General features: G+C 38.8%; 1 protein-coding gene across 3 annotated transcripts in view; it reads right to left on the reverse strand.

The window, feature by feature from the left end:
• Positions 1–3,006: 3,006 nt before the first annotated feature.
• DCAF10 (DDB1 and CUL4 associated factor 10) overlaps positions 3,007–12,531 on the reverse strand; it is a 56,559-nt gene continuing 47,034 nt past the window's right edge. For all 3 annotated transcript variants that reach the window (XM_043487376.1, XM_043487377.1, XM_043487375.1), the window contains 2 exons: positions 9,530–9,675; positions 3,007–8,453 (listed from right to left, as the gene is read on the reverse strand). In XM_043487376.1, the coding sequence (XP_043343311.1) occupies positions 8,085–8,453; positions 9,530–9,675 (515 nt within the window). In that variant the 3' untranslated portion in view covers positions 3,007–8,084. The remainder of the gene's footprint in view (positions 8,454–9,529; positions 9,676–12,531) is intronic.

Here is a 12,531-nt window from a genome sequence, read left to right on the forward strand (position 1 = left end):
CACTTTTGTATTTAACTTTAAGAAAGTAATCCTTTTAGAACAAAATTTGAATTTTTCATTTTACCCAAAAACTAATGTTTTATAGTGATGGGCTTTTGCAAGTTAATTTAAACAGAGCAGGCTCATGGACCCGTAATTTAAATAGCTTTCAAAAGAGACAGCCGTCCATCCCCCACCCACCAGAAAGGGTTTAGAAGCTCTTCTGTGTGGTCTGTGCCCTGGTTAGAACTTCTGTCCCTGTTCTGAACTGTTACCCTGTCCGCAGCTGTTGCAAGCTGTTTGGAGGTCCCTGTGTTTCTGTAGTGACTCCTCTCGTGTAGTTAGAAGATAGGCCACACAGCACCAGGTCTGTTCCTGAGAAGATAAGATGATCTTGGCATAATTAACTGCTCAGTAACATAAGTACCATTTGAAAATAGGGAAGTCTGAGCTCTAGCTCTCGCTGAAGGAGGACGCTGTAGCTGACGGGAAGCATGGTTATCCCTCTCTCAGTCTCCAAAGTTAAGATGTTCTCCAAACTGGCTTTCTTTATTTTCACAGAGATTCATGGAACTGTCATCCATGAAAAAACTAAACCTGAACTACATTTTCTATATCCCTGGTTCTCAAACTGTGGTCCCCAGATCTACAGCATCAACGGGAACTGACTAGAAATACAAAATAGGGGTTCCTACCCCAGACCTGTGAAGTCAACATGCCTGGATGTCAGCCTAGCAGTCTTTTAACAAGCTCTCCTGGTGGTGCTAATGCCTGCACCACTTTTCATGTTCTCTGCCGGAAGGGAAGGGCCTAGAAGGAAATCTATTAACCGTTAAGTTTTTGGAAATTTGTTATATCTGTAATAGGAAACTAACATAAATCACTAATTCTTTAGTACTAATGCATGCCAAATCTCTTCTATTTAAATAAACTATATTTAAATAATCTAAAGTATGTCAGTCATATTTCAGGGATAATTGAAATAGTGATCATTAATGCTATGGTTAAATTATCTAAAGAATGATTAATTTCTCAAAATAATCTGAAAGAGATTCACTCTATTTTCTTTTTCAATGACTTACCAAAAGTTAGCATCCCAAGTAGGATTGTCATTTTTCTAGTAAATTTAAAATAGTATGGCAAAATGAACTGTCAATCACACTGTTAAATAATATAAGATGTCATTCTAGGGAGCAGTATGAAAAGTAAAACATGTTCTAAATTGGTATGAGAACTAATCACTGGTTACAACTTGACAAAAAATTATCAACTGCTTCCTATTGGTATGAATAATTTTCACGGAATAAATCATTTGTGAAATGACACACATTCATATTGAATACACTTGTAAATGGCCAGAGCTTTAGTGCACAGATGTGAATGGTTCAGATCTCAATGTGTGTTCAGTGTAAAATGCCAGTTCTGTGGTTTAGAGCAGCAGCCTTCACAAAGGGGAGTGTCATACGCCAGTGGAAAGACAAGGTGAACCGTGGAAGTGCAGGAGGTAATGTAGAACTTTTTTTTTAGACATCTTATCCTTCTAAAGTTTCCTTTATACATGTTTTATGATGTATATAATAGATGAGTATAATAATATGTATATAATTTATAAATAACCAAAATTTACAGTGTCTTCTCTTAACTTTTTCTGTTAGGAGTTACATGATCAAAAAAGTTTAGAATACCACTAACAAGAGCCACCACTGCCTCTGTCATAGCCTTATGGTTGATTCTGGTCTAAAAATGAACAAAATGTAAACAAGTTTTCAAACTAATACTAAATCCAAGTTTGCTATCAATCTTTTAAATAGGTTAACCACACACAAAACGTGTGTCAGATGTTTCAAAGTAGCATTTATTTTTTTAAAGCACATTATGAGGTAGACTTAAACTATTCAATGCATATATTAGACATTTATTAAAAACCTTAAAATTGGATGTAGGTATGTATGTAGGTAAGTTCACCTACAATTCTACCATCCATTTGAAAACCCAGAAAAGGTAAAAACCTATTAATATGTTTATAGAAACCTTTTCTAATTCTGAAATGAATAACATTTGATCTGTTAAAAAACTGTGGGAAGAAGGAAGTTTTGTTTCAATTTTAGATTTTAGAAGTTACTTTACTGAATTATTTTATGGCTAGTTTTCAATGGATGTGAGTATCTTTACTAGAAGGTAGATGAAAGGTACTCTAATGCTCATTGTTTCCACTAGGTCAAAATGATACTATTCAAGCAGGACCAGCTACATAATTTGTGAGCCCAGTGCAAAATAAAAATGCAGGCCCCTTGTTAAAAAAATTAAGAATGTCAAGGTTGCTTCAGCAGAGCAGTAAACTAAGTGTGCGGCTTTCCTAGTGAAGGGCCCTTGTGACTGCACAGGGCACACACCCATGAAGCCAGCCCTGGGTCTGAATCTGTGTCACCTGCAGTTATGGAATACCAAAACCTTAGTTATCTTTGTCCCTTGAGCTCTAGTACTAGACTAGGCATCTAATAGGGAGTCACATGTGTGTTGAATGAAAAACTGAATCTTGCAGTTTTCCAGAACAATGAGAAATGCTTAGTTTTTCTGACCTATGGTCAGGAAAAAAACCTTACTCCAATGAATAGTCTGTTCATTATAATAAATGATGGACTTCTGTAGTATTGAATAATTTACACATCAAAATTCTGGCTTCATGGGAACTTGAGGCCACATAATGGTGAATTTTATTCATCCAACATTCAATTCATTTGATTGATCCTGCTGGGCACTGGGAATAGAGTCCCTGCCCTCAAGGATCTTACAGTCTGGTGTAAGAATCTAGTGAGAAAACTTTCTGGTGTTTGGCATATTATGTGGGACACTCTAAATTTCCTGAGAGTGTTAAATCTTAAGATTTTCAGAAAGCACAGTGAAGACATAAAAGATGCAGTGAAATTTAAAAGAAAATTCAAATATTCAACCTTTAATGTAAAAACTGAAATCTAAGGGAAAAAACTCAGGAAAGCTGAAAATTCTTTTTAAGTACTTTGGACCAGATTTAAACTTTAAAAGTTATTTTATTATCTCTGGCATTTTCATTTATAGTGACATTTATATACACATACATAGAGGAGGGTATGTGCATGGGAGATATATTCCCTGGAACTTTTGACAAAATCCATTAATAAAATCCATTTTTCCATCACTAATTCATTTACAACTAAAAAAAGCACACAGGTAAATTTAAGACTTTCATTTTGATAATAATTTCATATCATTTGAATGGGAGAAATTCTTAAGCATTGTGTTTAGATTATAAATTTTGGTACAATCTCATTTTGCACTGAGATTAAACTGTCTTTGTACAATGTGATAACCATATATTTTAATAGTTATCGACAAAATTTAATGGCATCAAGAATAAATACTCTTAAGTCTACCTGGATTTTTACTTTTTCACTCTGCACTCGTCTTTTTCCTTCAGAGCATGAAAGGCCCCGTGCAAATAGAGAGCCTGTTCTCCCTTCCCTGTACTTCGGTGCATTGCTTTCCTTAATAGAGCAGCATCCTTAGCTTTTGTAATATTTTACTTAGTGGCAACTGAAGAAAATCACTAGCCTGGGCTTTAGCTGTGAACTTAAGAAGGTTGTTGTGGAACTGTCAGGAAGGTGGAGCAGCCAAAAAAACTGTCTCACAGATTGTGCACCCAGAGCTCATCCAGCTCTTTAAACACTAAGCAGACTTGGTTATCTCACCTCCCAGCTCATAACAGATGAACACAGCATATTAGAAGGAAGTGGGAGCCTGTTAGAAGCAGGTGTATTGATAAGTATAGTAAGAAACCACTATATAAGCCAAACAAACTGCTTAGCAGACATAAAATTTTTTACATTAAAAAAAAAAAACCACACCAGCAGTCTGAGGCAAATGATTATATATACCTTGGGGCTGAGGGAACCACTTTATAATAATATCAATTTGTTATTATAGCCCTTTACAATTTATGAACTATTTTACATACATCAGAGCTCATTAGATACTTGTAATAACACATGAATATAACTTTTACTTTTTTATCATGAAAAAGTGAATTATACTGAGCATGCTGTTTAAGAAGAAGGCAGGTAAGGTATACCGACATATCTGAAAGACTTGCATCAAAAATAATTACAGGTTTTAAATTTTGGCACTTAAAGAGATATGCATTATTACCCCAAAATTAATATATATGTTTTTCTTCATGACCAACACGGTGTTACTGAGTGAATTTTCATAGCTCTCAGTGACTGCTGGTCATTAAATGGGGATGATTGTCACCAGTAAGTTATCAGACTATCCTGTTAAACACAAGCTTAACAGGTACTTATGGATGCCAACACCATATATTCTAATATGGGAAACACTAGGCTCCTAAAAGATTCTCTGAGTGTTTTTCCTATATTGCACTTTCTAGAAAACAGCTTTAACAATGATGTGATGTGATCCTGGTTCTAGATATAGGAGTGCAGAATGGGTGATTGACCTTTTCCATGCTTATTTTCCTAAAGTTTTTGGTATAGCCTCTCTTCAGGGATGTAACAAGGAGAAACAACAAGATATACATGCTCTTTGGGCTTCTGAGAAAAAAAGACCACAGACATTTTCAAAAGATTAAAATACAGGTCTCTTCTGCATCAGCCATTTCATTTTCACAATTGAAAATAAAGAACTACTGTGGAGTTGATGTTTTTAAAGTCATTCAACATAGCTTTGCCATAAATATACTACTCTGCAGAAAGCTTTTAAAAACAGAAGTATAATTTATACTATACTTACCAACAATTATACTACTTACCAATTATAATACATTTACCAATTATCATGAATAAAAACAACTAAATAAAATTTGAGTTAAAAAACACCAAATTAGACTTTATACTGTAAGTGAAATGGGACCTCAAAATCTTAAGTGTAATATCCCCCAATATTAATAGTATAGCATTCCTGATGCCCTTTAATTTCTTAATATTATCTGATGACTTTTTGATCATGATCATACCTCAGAGGGGGCTTCCCTGGTGGCTCAGAAGGTAAAGCATCTGCCTGCAACGTGGAAGATCCGGGTTTGATCCCTGGTTCAGGAAGATCCCCTGGAGAAGGAAGTGGCAACCCACTCTAGTACTCTTGCCTGGAAAATCCCACGTATGGAGAAACCTGGTAGGCTACAGTCCATGGGTTCGCAAAGAGTCGGACACGACTGAGTGACTTCGTTTTCCTTCTATACCTCAAAGAAGACAAAAATTTTACTGAGTTTGCTGGCTATTAATTTTTAATTCTCATCTGTGTGACTCTGTACAAGGCTATTAATCCTCCATTTTTCTTTATAGTTATTTATCCTACTTGAGGGTTTTTAGTTAGGTATGGACTGTATGTACGCCCTGCAGTTTGTGGCACTAATTCTAATAGAAACTGTCAGTCTTGTAAATATTCTTTTGCATAGTAAAGAAGATAAGCCAGCTCTGTAATAAAGGACTGCCAGAGGGTGTTAGATAGGTAAATAAATAGGCCAGTTCACCATCCTTTACAAACTAAAGGGCAGAATGGTTGGGTGGTAAGCACAGGCTGGGAACCAAGACACGGGGTTTGAAATCTAGTACATGCCAGCTCTGTGCTCAGGGCAAATCACTTAACCTGAGTCTCCATTTCCTCCACAGTAAGTGGGTGCTCACGTCACCTACCTTGCAGTTTTTGTGAAGGTTAGTAGTAAAGTATGTACATTATTTGACATATGATAGATACTCTATAGTGGTTTAAGAATCATGTACCGAAATTTAGAGTTGGGCAACATTTGGGCCCAGTATCTAACACGGAGTGCTCTCCAAAGGAGATGCAATATATAGAAACTTCTTATAACCATTGTACTTAGTAGCTTATTTTTACTATCAGCATTAGGTATTTTTGTCTCCAAAACTTTATTTTCTTTTAAATATGTATTTTTTTAAAAGTTTATGGCAAATTTGTTTTTCACTGTGTACTTTTTATGATGACTAAAAAAATTTACAATTTTTATTTTAACAATCATGGTAAAGAAAAAAGATCTAATTTTTAAAATTTGTCCTAGGGCCAACTGATATGTAACCTCTATGTGTGTAAATGGCTGTCTGGTAGGTTCTACAAAAAATGTCATTTTTATTCATGCATTTGGGTTGCTTAAATAGTTCTATAAGATTTAAAACAGTTTCTCCTTATTGCTGGAATTCTCAGCATCAATACTCCCATGCCTTTCTTTTTCAGTCTATTGGCCAGTTTAAGGGTATCCACAGTAATACAACTTAAAGACAAAAAAAAGTGTTCATAAATCTTTAACAGCCAGCATAATACAGTAGAAATTGCCCTGAGCAAGGAATGGAGAGACTTGAATTCAAGTCCTGGCTCTGCCACTAATTTTGCAGGATGACCTTAGCTAAGTCACTTAACTTCTACATTCATCAAATAATGAGATTGCGTCCATTTTAAGACCTCTAAAATTGCTTTCATTTGCTTATTTTTTTAAACTATCAAAACACCTTCTGGGAGTTGTGGTAAGCATCAGATGGGTACAGAAATATTTACTGATGTAGTAATGTTTCAAGCTGTGATCTAGGAACCATCTGAATATAAATTATTTGGGGTTACTGTTAAAAATACAGATTCCTGTCCTCTCCCAGGCTGAATCAGAACCTCCTAAGGTGAGGGTCAGATTCCTCTATTTTTCACAAGCTCCTCAATGATTATTGGAGAAGGGAAAGGCTACCCACTCCAGTATTCTGGCCTGGAGAATTCCATGAACTATATATAGTCCACTGGGGTCACAAAGAGTCGGACACGACTGAGCAACTTTCACATCAATGATTATAATGCACCCTAAATGTTTGAGAACCACTGGCCTAAGAGAATATGTTCTAAGAGGGAAAAAACTAGCATGTGGCTCAAATTACTCCAACCTCTGGCAAAATCTCCTTTAAAGACAATCCCATTCAAAGCGGAGAAGACTAGAAAAAAGCTGCCTGCGTCAGCAGAGTAGTCAGTCTTATGCCTGGCCCCTGCATGATGCTTTTTTACTTGCTGTGTTCCATAACAAAACACAACAAAAGGTCTTGACAACCAAGTCACTGACTGCCACAGTCATGACAACAGCTTGAAAACAAGCGGAAGTTCTCCCTTAATGTAATAGTAAGAGTTGAACTCAAGGAAAACGAGAAAAACACAACTCTCTTTACTCTCAATTTCCCCTCCACCTGTCATTCTGTGTGATGCAAATAGCTTGGTGGAGGAAACAGAAAATCTAAGCTACATTGTTCTCATCACTCTGTGGCCAGACAGACAGTATGCTAACTTAATAAATAAACCCTCTTTACACAACAGAAGTGACCTCAGCCCCTTCCTTCCTCTCCTTTCCTTTCTAATGCGATTGACAGGAACAAAATGTCAACTAAGGACATACGCTGTAGATTTAAGAATGCATACAAATACAGTAAACTACAAAGAGAGGTGGTAATGTTTTTTTCTAGAATTTCACAACGAAATTCCTCTCATGGTAAAAAACATGTATGATTTTGACAGGAAACCTAAAAGACATTTTGCTGCAAGACTGTCACAGTCGTAAGGATAATGCCATCATCTGTGCTCATTATAGAGAAACTAACAGCAACTTTTAAAGGCCAAGAATACTGATAAGTGAAGATGAAATTTCTTTTCAGCAACCACTATGCCAACATCAGACTTCCGGATTTTATTCAATACTAGCATCATGAGTTTCTCCTAATCCAACCAAAACTCCTGCCAAATGTCCACAAAATTCACACCAAAATCAAAAACAGAAAAGAAAATTAAAAGAGAGGGACCTGACAAAGCTACCAGCAGAGCTGGAGTGTAGTGGCACAGGTCAGCAGGAGCAGAGGAACGCTGCAAAAGATGTTGCTGCCTGGAGTCTAACTTGGCGATGCCTCGTGATGCTGGATGATCAAGTACTCAGGTCACAGGTATGTTTGTGGACCCATAAGAACCAGGATCTTGACCCAAACTTTTAAGATCTTCTAAAAAGAAAATACTTCACCTAAATTGAAGTATATAGAAGTTGAACACCAGTAGAGTTCCTTATTTGACGTAAGTTGTGCCTAAAACTTTGGCTGATACAAAGAAACCCGTCCACTAAGGCACCCAGAGGCGATCTGACAATGTGTTGGAGAGAACTTTGTCGTCAGTACCACATCATTGTGAGAGTACAGAGAACGGATCACCCGCAGGGGACTGGCTTCTTTGGGCAAACAGTCAATAAGTTCACTGCACTGTTTGTCAAACCCCAGCAAGCGGATCCCATATCCGTGTGGGGACGAAATCATTCGCCCATCAGGGCTGAAGCAAAGTTCTTTGATATAACCCCTGCCTACATTGGCTTCTTCAATGTAATGAGTCAGGCGTAGAGAACAGCGAGGTGCGACTGGTCTCACGGGTGCCCCTTCTTGGAATTCATAGACACAAGTCCACTAGAGGGAAAGAAGAGAGACAAATCAAAGTTACAGAGCCTCATAAATGGAGTATAATCTTTAAAAACTGTGAATAACCATAGTCAGCTTTAACTTATATAATGCAGTACAGCAACTATACTTCAACTAAAATTAATTCAAAACCAAAGTTATAGAGCCCCAAACAGTGCTACAAATAATCTTTCTTTCTCCCAAAGGCTCAACAGAATGCCACAGCTACATCCCTGCTGCAAGAAAACATCCAGATGAATGCTACCCCTCTCCCAATTAACAAAATCCGTAGGCCCCACAGTCTTATCTACATTCAAATCAAGGTTATTGCTGTACTGTGACACTTTGAAGCATTTTATTCTCTGAGGCTACTGTGACTTCTAAAGTAATAATTCCCCTTTCTGACAGTAACAGCAATCTTGATATTTTAGGGTTAAGATATTTAAGCCCTAGACTACCTCTCCTTCTACACACTTCGAAGACTTCTCTCCTTCTGTTAGCTGTGGCTTCGGAGCCAGTGAGATTCTTGGAAGATACTAGCTTTCTAGAGTAAGGAGGATCATAAGGTCATAGAAGACCTTTCCCCCTAGTCATCAGTTCAATCCCGTCCTTTCCCAGAGCTTTCCGTTTTTGTTTGTTTTTTGTCTGTGCTGGGTCTTAGTTACAGTATGCAGGATATTAGTTGTGGCATGTAGGGTCTAGTTCCCTAACCAGGGATTAAACCCTGGCCCCCTGCAGTGGGAGCAGAGAGTCTTAGATGCTGGACCACCAGGGAAGTTCCCTCCCTAGTTTTTAAAAAGAGAAAATCATAATACTCCATTGACTTAGCAAAACCTCCCATTTAGTCAGCTTAACTTAGTCCTGGGTTTACTATGTAAGAGGTTTTTTACAATGAGATGAAGGAAGCAAGAATTAAACTGGGCTTAATCTGAGCTGATGACTGCTTTAAAGTATCTCCCACTTGCCAAACCCGGGCCAGAGAGGAGGAAGAAGCATTCTGAAGGGATAAAGACACCATGAGCACACATGGCCATGGCGGTTTGCTCAGTCAGCCCCGTTGAAGGAGCAGTGCTGCCGCCCCATACCTCCTGATCATCAGTGTTGCTTGAGCACCGAAGAAGAGTGGCCCAGCCTTTTGGGTGCAGCTGTAAGGATGTGATGCAGTTTCCACGGTCTCTCTCACCAGGAACTTCAGGGGTTAAGACTTCAAGACTATTTCGTGGTGAAATTCCTGAGATATAAGAATATTAGGATGTGGAATTTGCATTATTAAAAGACTAAGGCAGCTCATCAAAGCTTTGATTTCTGGCAGCTACCCCATTGGGCTTTTCTTGTTTCTTCATCTACCCTTTATGCTACCACATGTAAATACACCGAGGTGCCCTTTAGTATATGGGCTATGTCTCTGGAGGTGGGTGTAGGGGAAAGGGTATGACAGGAACGAAAGAATCCAAGTTCCTGCAGCAGGAATCAACGTAACCTATGGCTAAGGCAGTAATGGAGAAGGAAATGGCAACCCACTCCAGTATTATTGCCTGGAGAATCCCATGGACAAAGGAACCTGGTCGGCTACAGTCCATGGGGTCACAAAGAGTCGGACACGACCGAGTGACTGACACACACGAGGCAGTCAAGCTGACTAGGAGTCCTTTTGATTTGAGTCTACATCTCAGAAAGCTATATAAGAATCAAAGTTATATGGTATGAAAGGAATCTGGAAAATTAAAAAATAACAATTCTCATCTCAGAAGATCTGATGCTCTCTAGTCCAGAGAAAGAAATACTTGGAAGCCATGAGGACTGCCTTTATGTAGATTAAAGACGTATGTAAGAAGCAGGACTTACAGCCCCTAGGAATGTACTATAAACAACAAATTGACCTATAATTTTGAAGGTAATAGACGACAACTCACACAGAGACATGTCAAGACAAGGGTTGGGAGAACTGTTGGCTGGTGCTCTGCTGTGGCGTCACCTCTTCCTGCCCAGCCACCAGTGACGGTGACTGCTGCAGCGAGCCACTGTTACAAGTGGGAGTATGCCATATCCCTCAAGTATGTGGAAAACCACTTTCATAAACAGTGCAAGGAAGCAACTTAAATTTAATACCAAGTGAAATATTTCAACAGTTCTGTGCCTATAGAAGGAGTTAATTTAAAAATAATGAACTGCCTCTGTCAGACCCTTTGTGAATTATGTCTCTTAGATGTGGTCTCTTCTTTTGAAAGCTTCCCTTTAGATTACTGCACTGACAAAAACCTGTGATGTTATAAATTAAAGTTACAACCAAATTATATATAAATAATTTCCCATGTGATTAAACTTTAACAATTTTAGGAAAAAAATCATATTTCAAGAATTAATTTTGAAAATCTACAACCAAAGCAGAAAAGAAACTCATTCTGAATAGGTAGGCAGGGGTTTTTGAGTCTCTGCTCCTTGGAGGTTGCCTAAGAGCTGGCCAGAGTAGAGACGGGGTATAGGGAGACTGAAGGGCCAGGGCCTCTCTGATTCCACCTGGTCAGTTACTCTGCTTTTATTTGTGCTGCTGCTGCTCCTGCTATTTGTGCGACATCCCTAAAAACCCACAGGAGAAATGTTACATATCCAGGCGTAAATCTCTAAGAGGAGGAATACTTAACCTTAAAATGAGACAGCACAGTCTTTAACATCCAGAGGACTGGATGATGGATAGTCAATAGGTTAGGTTAGGAAAGACTCTCAAACCATTCTTGGAAGTAGCCATTTGTATGGCTAATAGTAATCAAGTAATCAAATAGGCATTTACCAGGTAAGGCCACCCAGGAAAAACCTTAATTAGAAGTCTAATGTACGGTCTCTCTAAATTTCTAGGTACAAGATATCTCCAAAAGGTGAGGTGACCCAAAGCTACAAAAACAACCCCCCCCCCCCGCCCCCCGTATTAGCCATCAGTCCACCAGGAGGAGAACAAACAAGAAGTGTTGTAAGACCTCAGATGTGGGTTACTATGGAGAGGGATGGAGAGTGAAATTTGCGAGGTAGAAAGCATTTCAACTGAGGGGTACATGGGCTAGTCTAACCAGATGGTTCTACCAGACTGGCTGGGGAAAAACTGGCAAAAGCTAAGTGGGGCCACATTGTAGCTCACTTTATCCCACAACCCCTGTGAGGCTGCCAGGCATTGTTGAGGTAAGGAAACAGCAGAGCAAAAAGCCTACTGGGCTGGAACCTGGCGACTTTCACAAGCACCTGATAAATCATCCCTTTATATTATATATTATATAGCACTATCATATCCATTGCTGTTACTCAGTTGCTAAGTTGTGCCCAACTCTTTGCAACCCCAGGGACTGCAGCACACCAGGCCTCCGTGTCTTTCACCATCTCCCAGAGTTTGCTCAAACTCATGTCCATTCAGTCAATGACACTGTCCATCCATCTCATCCTCTGCCACCCCCTTCTCCTCCTGCCCTCAATCTTTCCCAGCATCAGGGTCTTTTCCAGTGAGTCAGCTCTTCACATCAGGTGGCCAAAGTATTGGAGTTTCAGCTTCAGGCATCAGTCCTTCCAGTGACTATTTGGGCTTGATTCCTTTAGGACTGACTGGTTTCATCTTGCTGTCCAAGGGACAGAGTCTTCTCGAGCACCACAGTTCGAAAGCATAAATTCTTTGGTGCTCAATCTTCTTTATGGTCCAACTCACATCACTGTAGATCTGTACATCACTACTGGAAAAACCATAGCTTTGACTACATGGACCTTTGCTGGCAAAGTATTGTCTCTGCTTTTTAATACGATATCTAGGTTTGTCAGTTTTTATTCTAAGGAGCAAGCGTCTTCTAATTTTGTGGCTGCAGTCACTGTCTGCAGTGATTTTGGAGCCCAAGAAAATAAAATCTACCACTGTTTCCATTCTTTCCCCATCTATTTGCTGTAAAGTGATGGGACCAGATGCCATGATCTTCAATTTTCTGAATGTTGAGTTTTAAGCCAGTTTTTTCACTCCTCTTTCACCTTCTATCAAGGGGCTCTTTAGTTCCTCTTCAATTTCTGCCATTAGGGTGGTATCATCTGCATATCTGAGGCTGTTGATATTTCTCCCAGC

This window comes from Cervus canadensis, chromosome 14, assembly GCF_019320065.1.
Source record: "Cervus canadensis isolate Bull #8, Minnesota chromosome 14, ASM1932006v1, whole genome shotgun sequence".
Taxonomy (NCBI): Eukaryota; Metazoa; Chordata; class Mammalia; order Artiodactyla; family Cervidae; genus Cervus; species Cervus canadensis.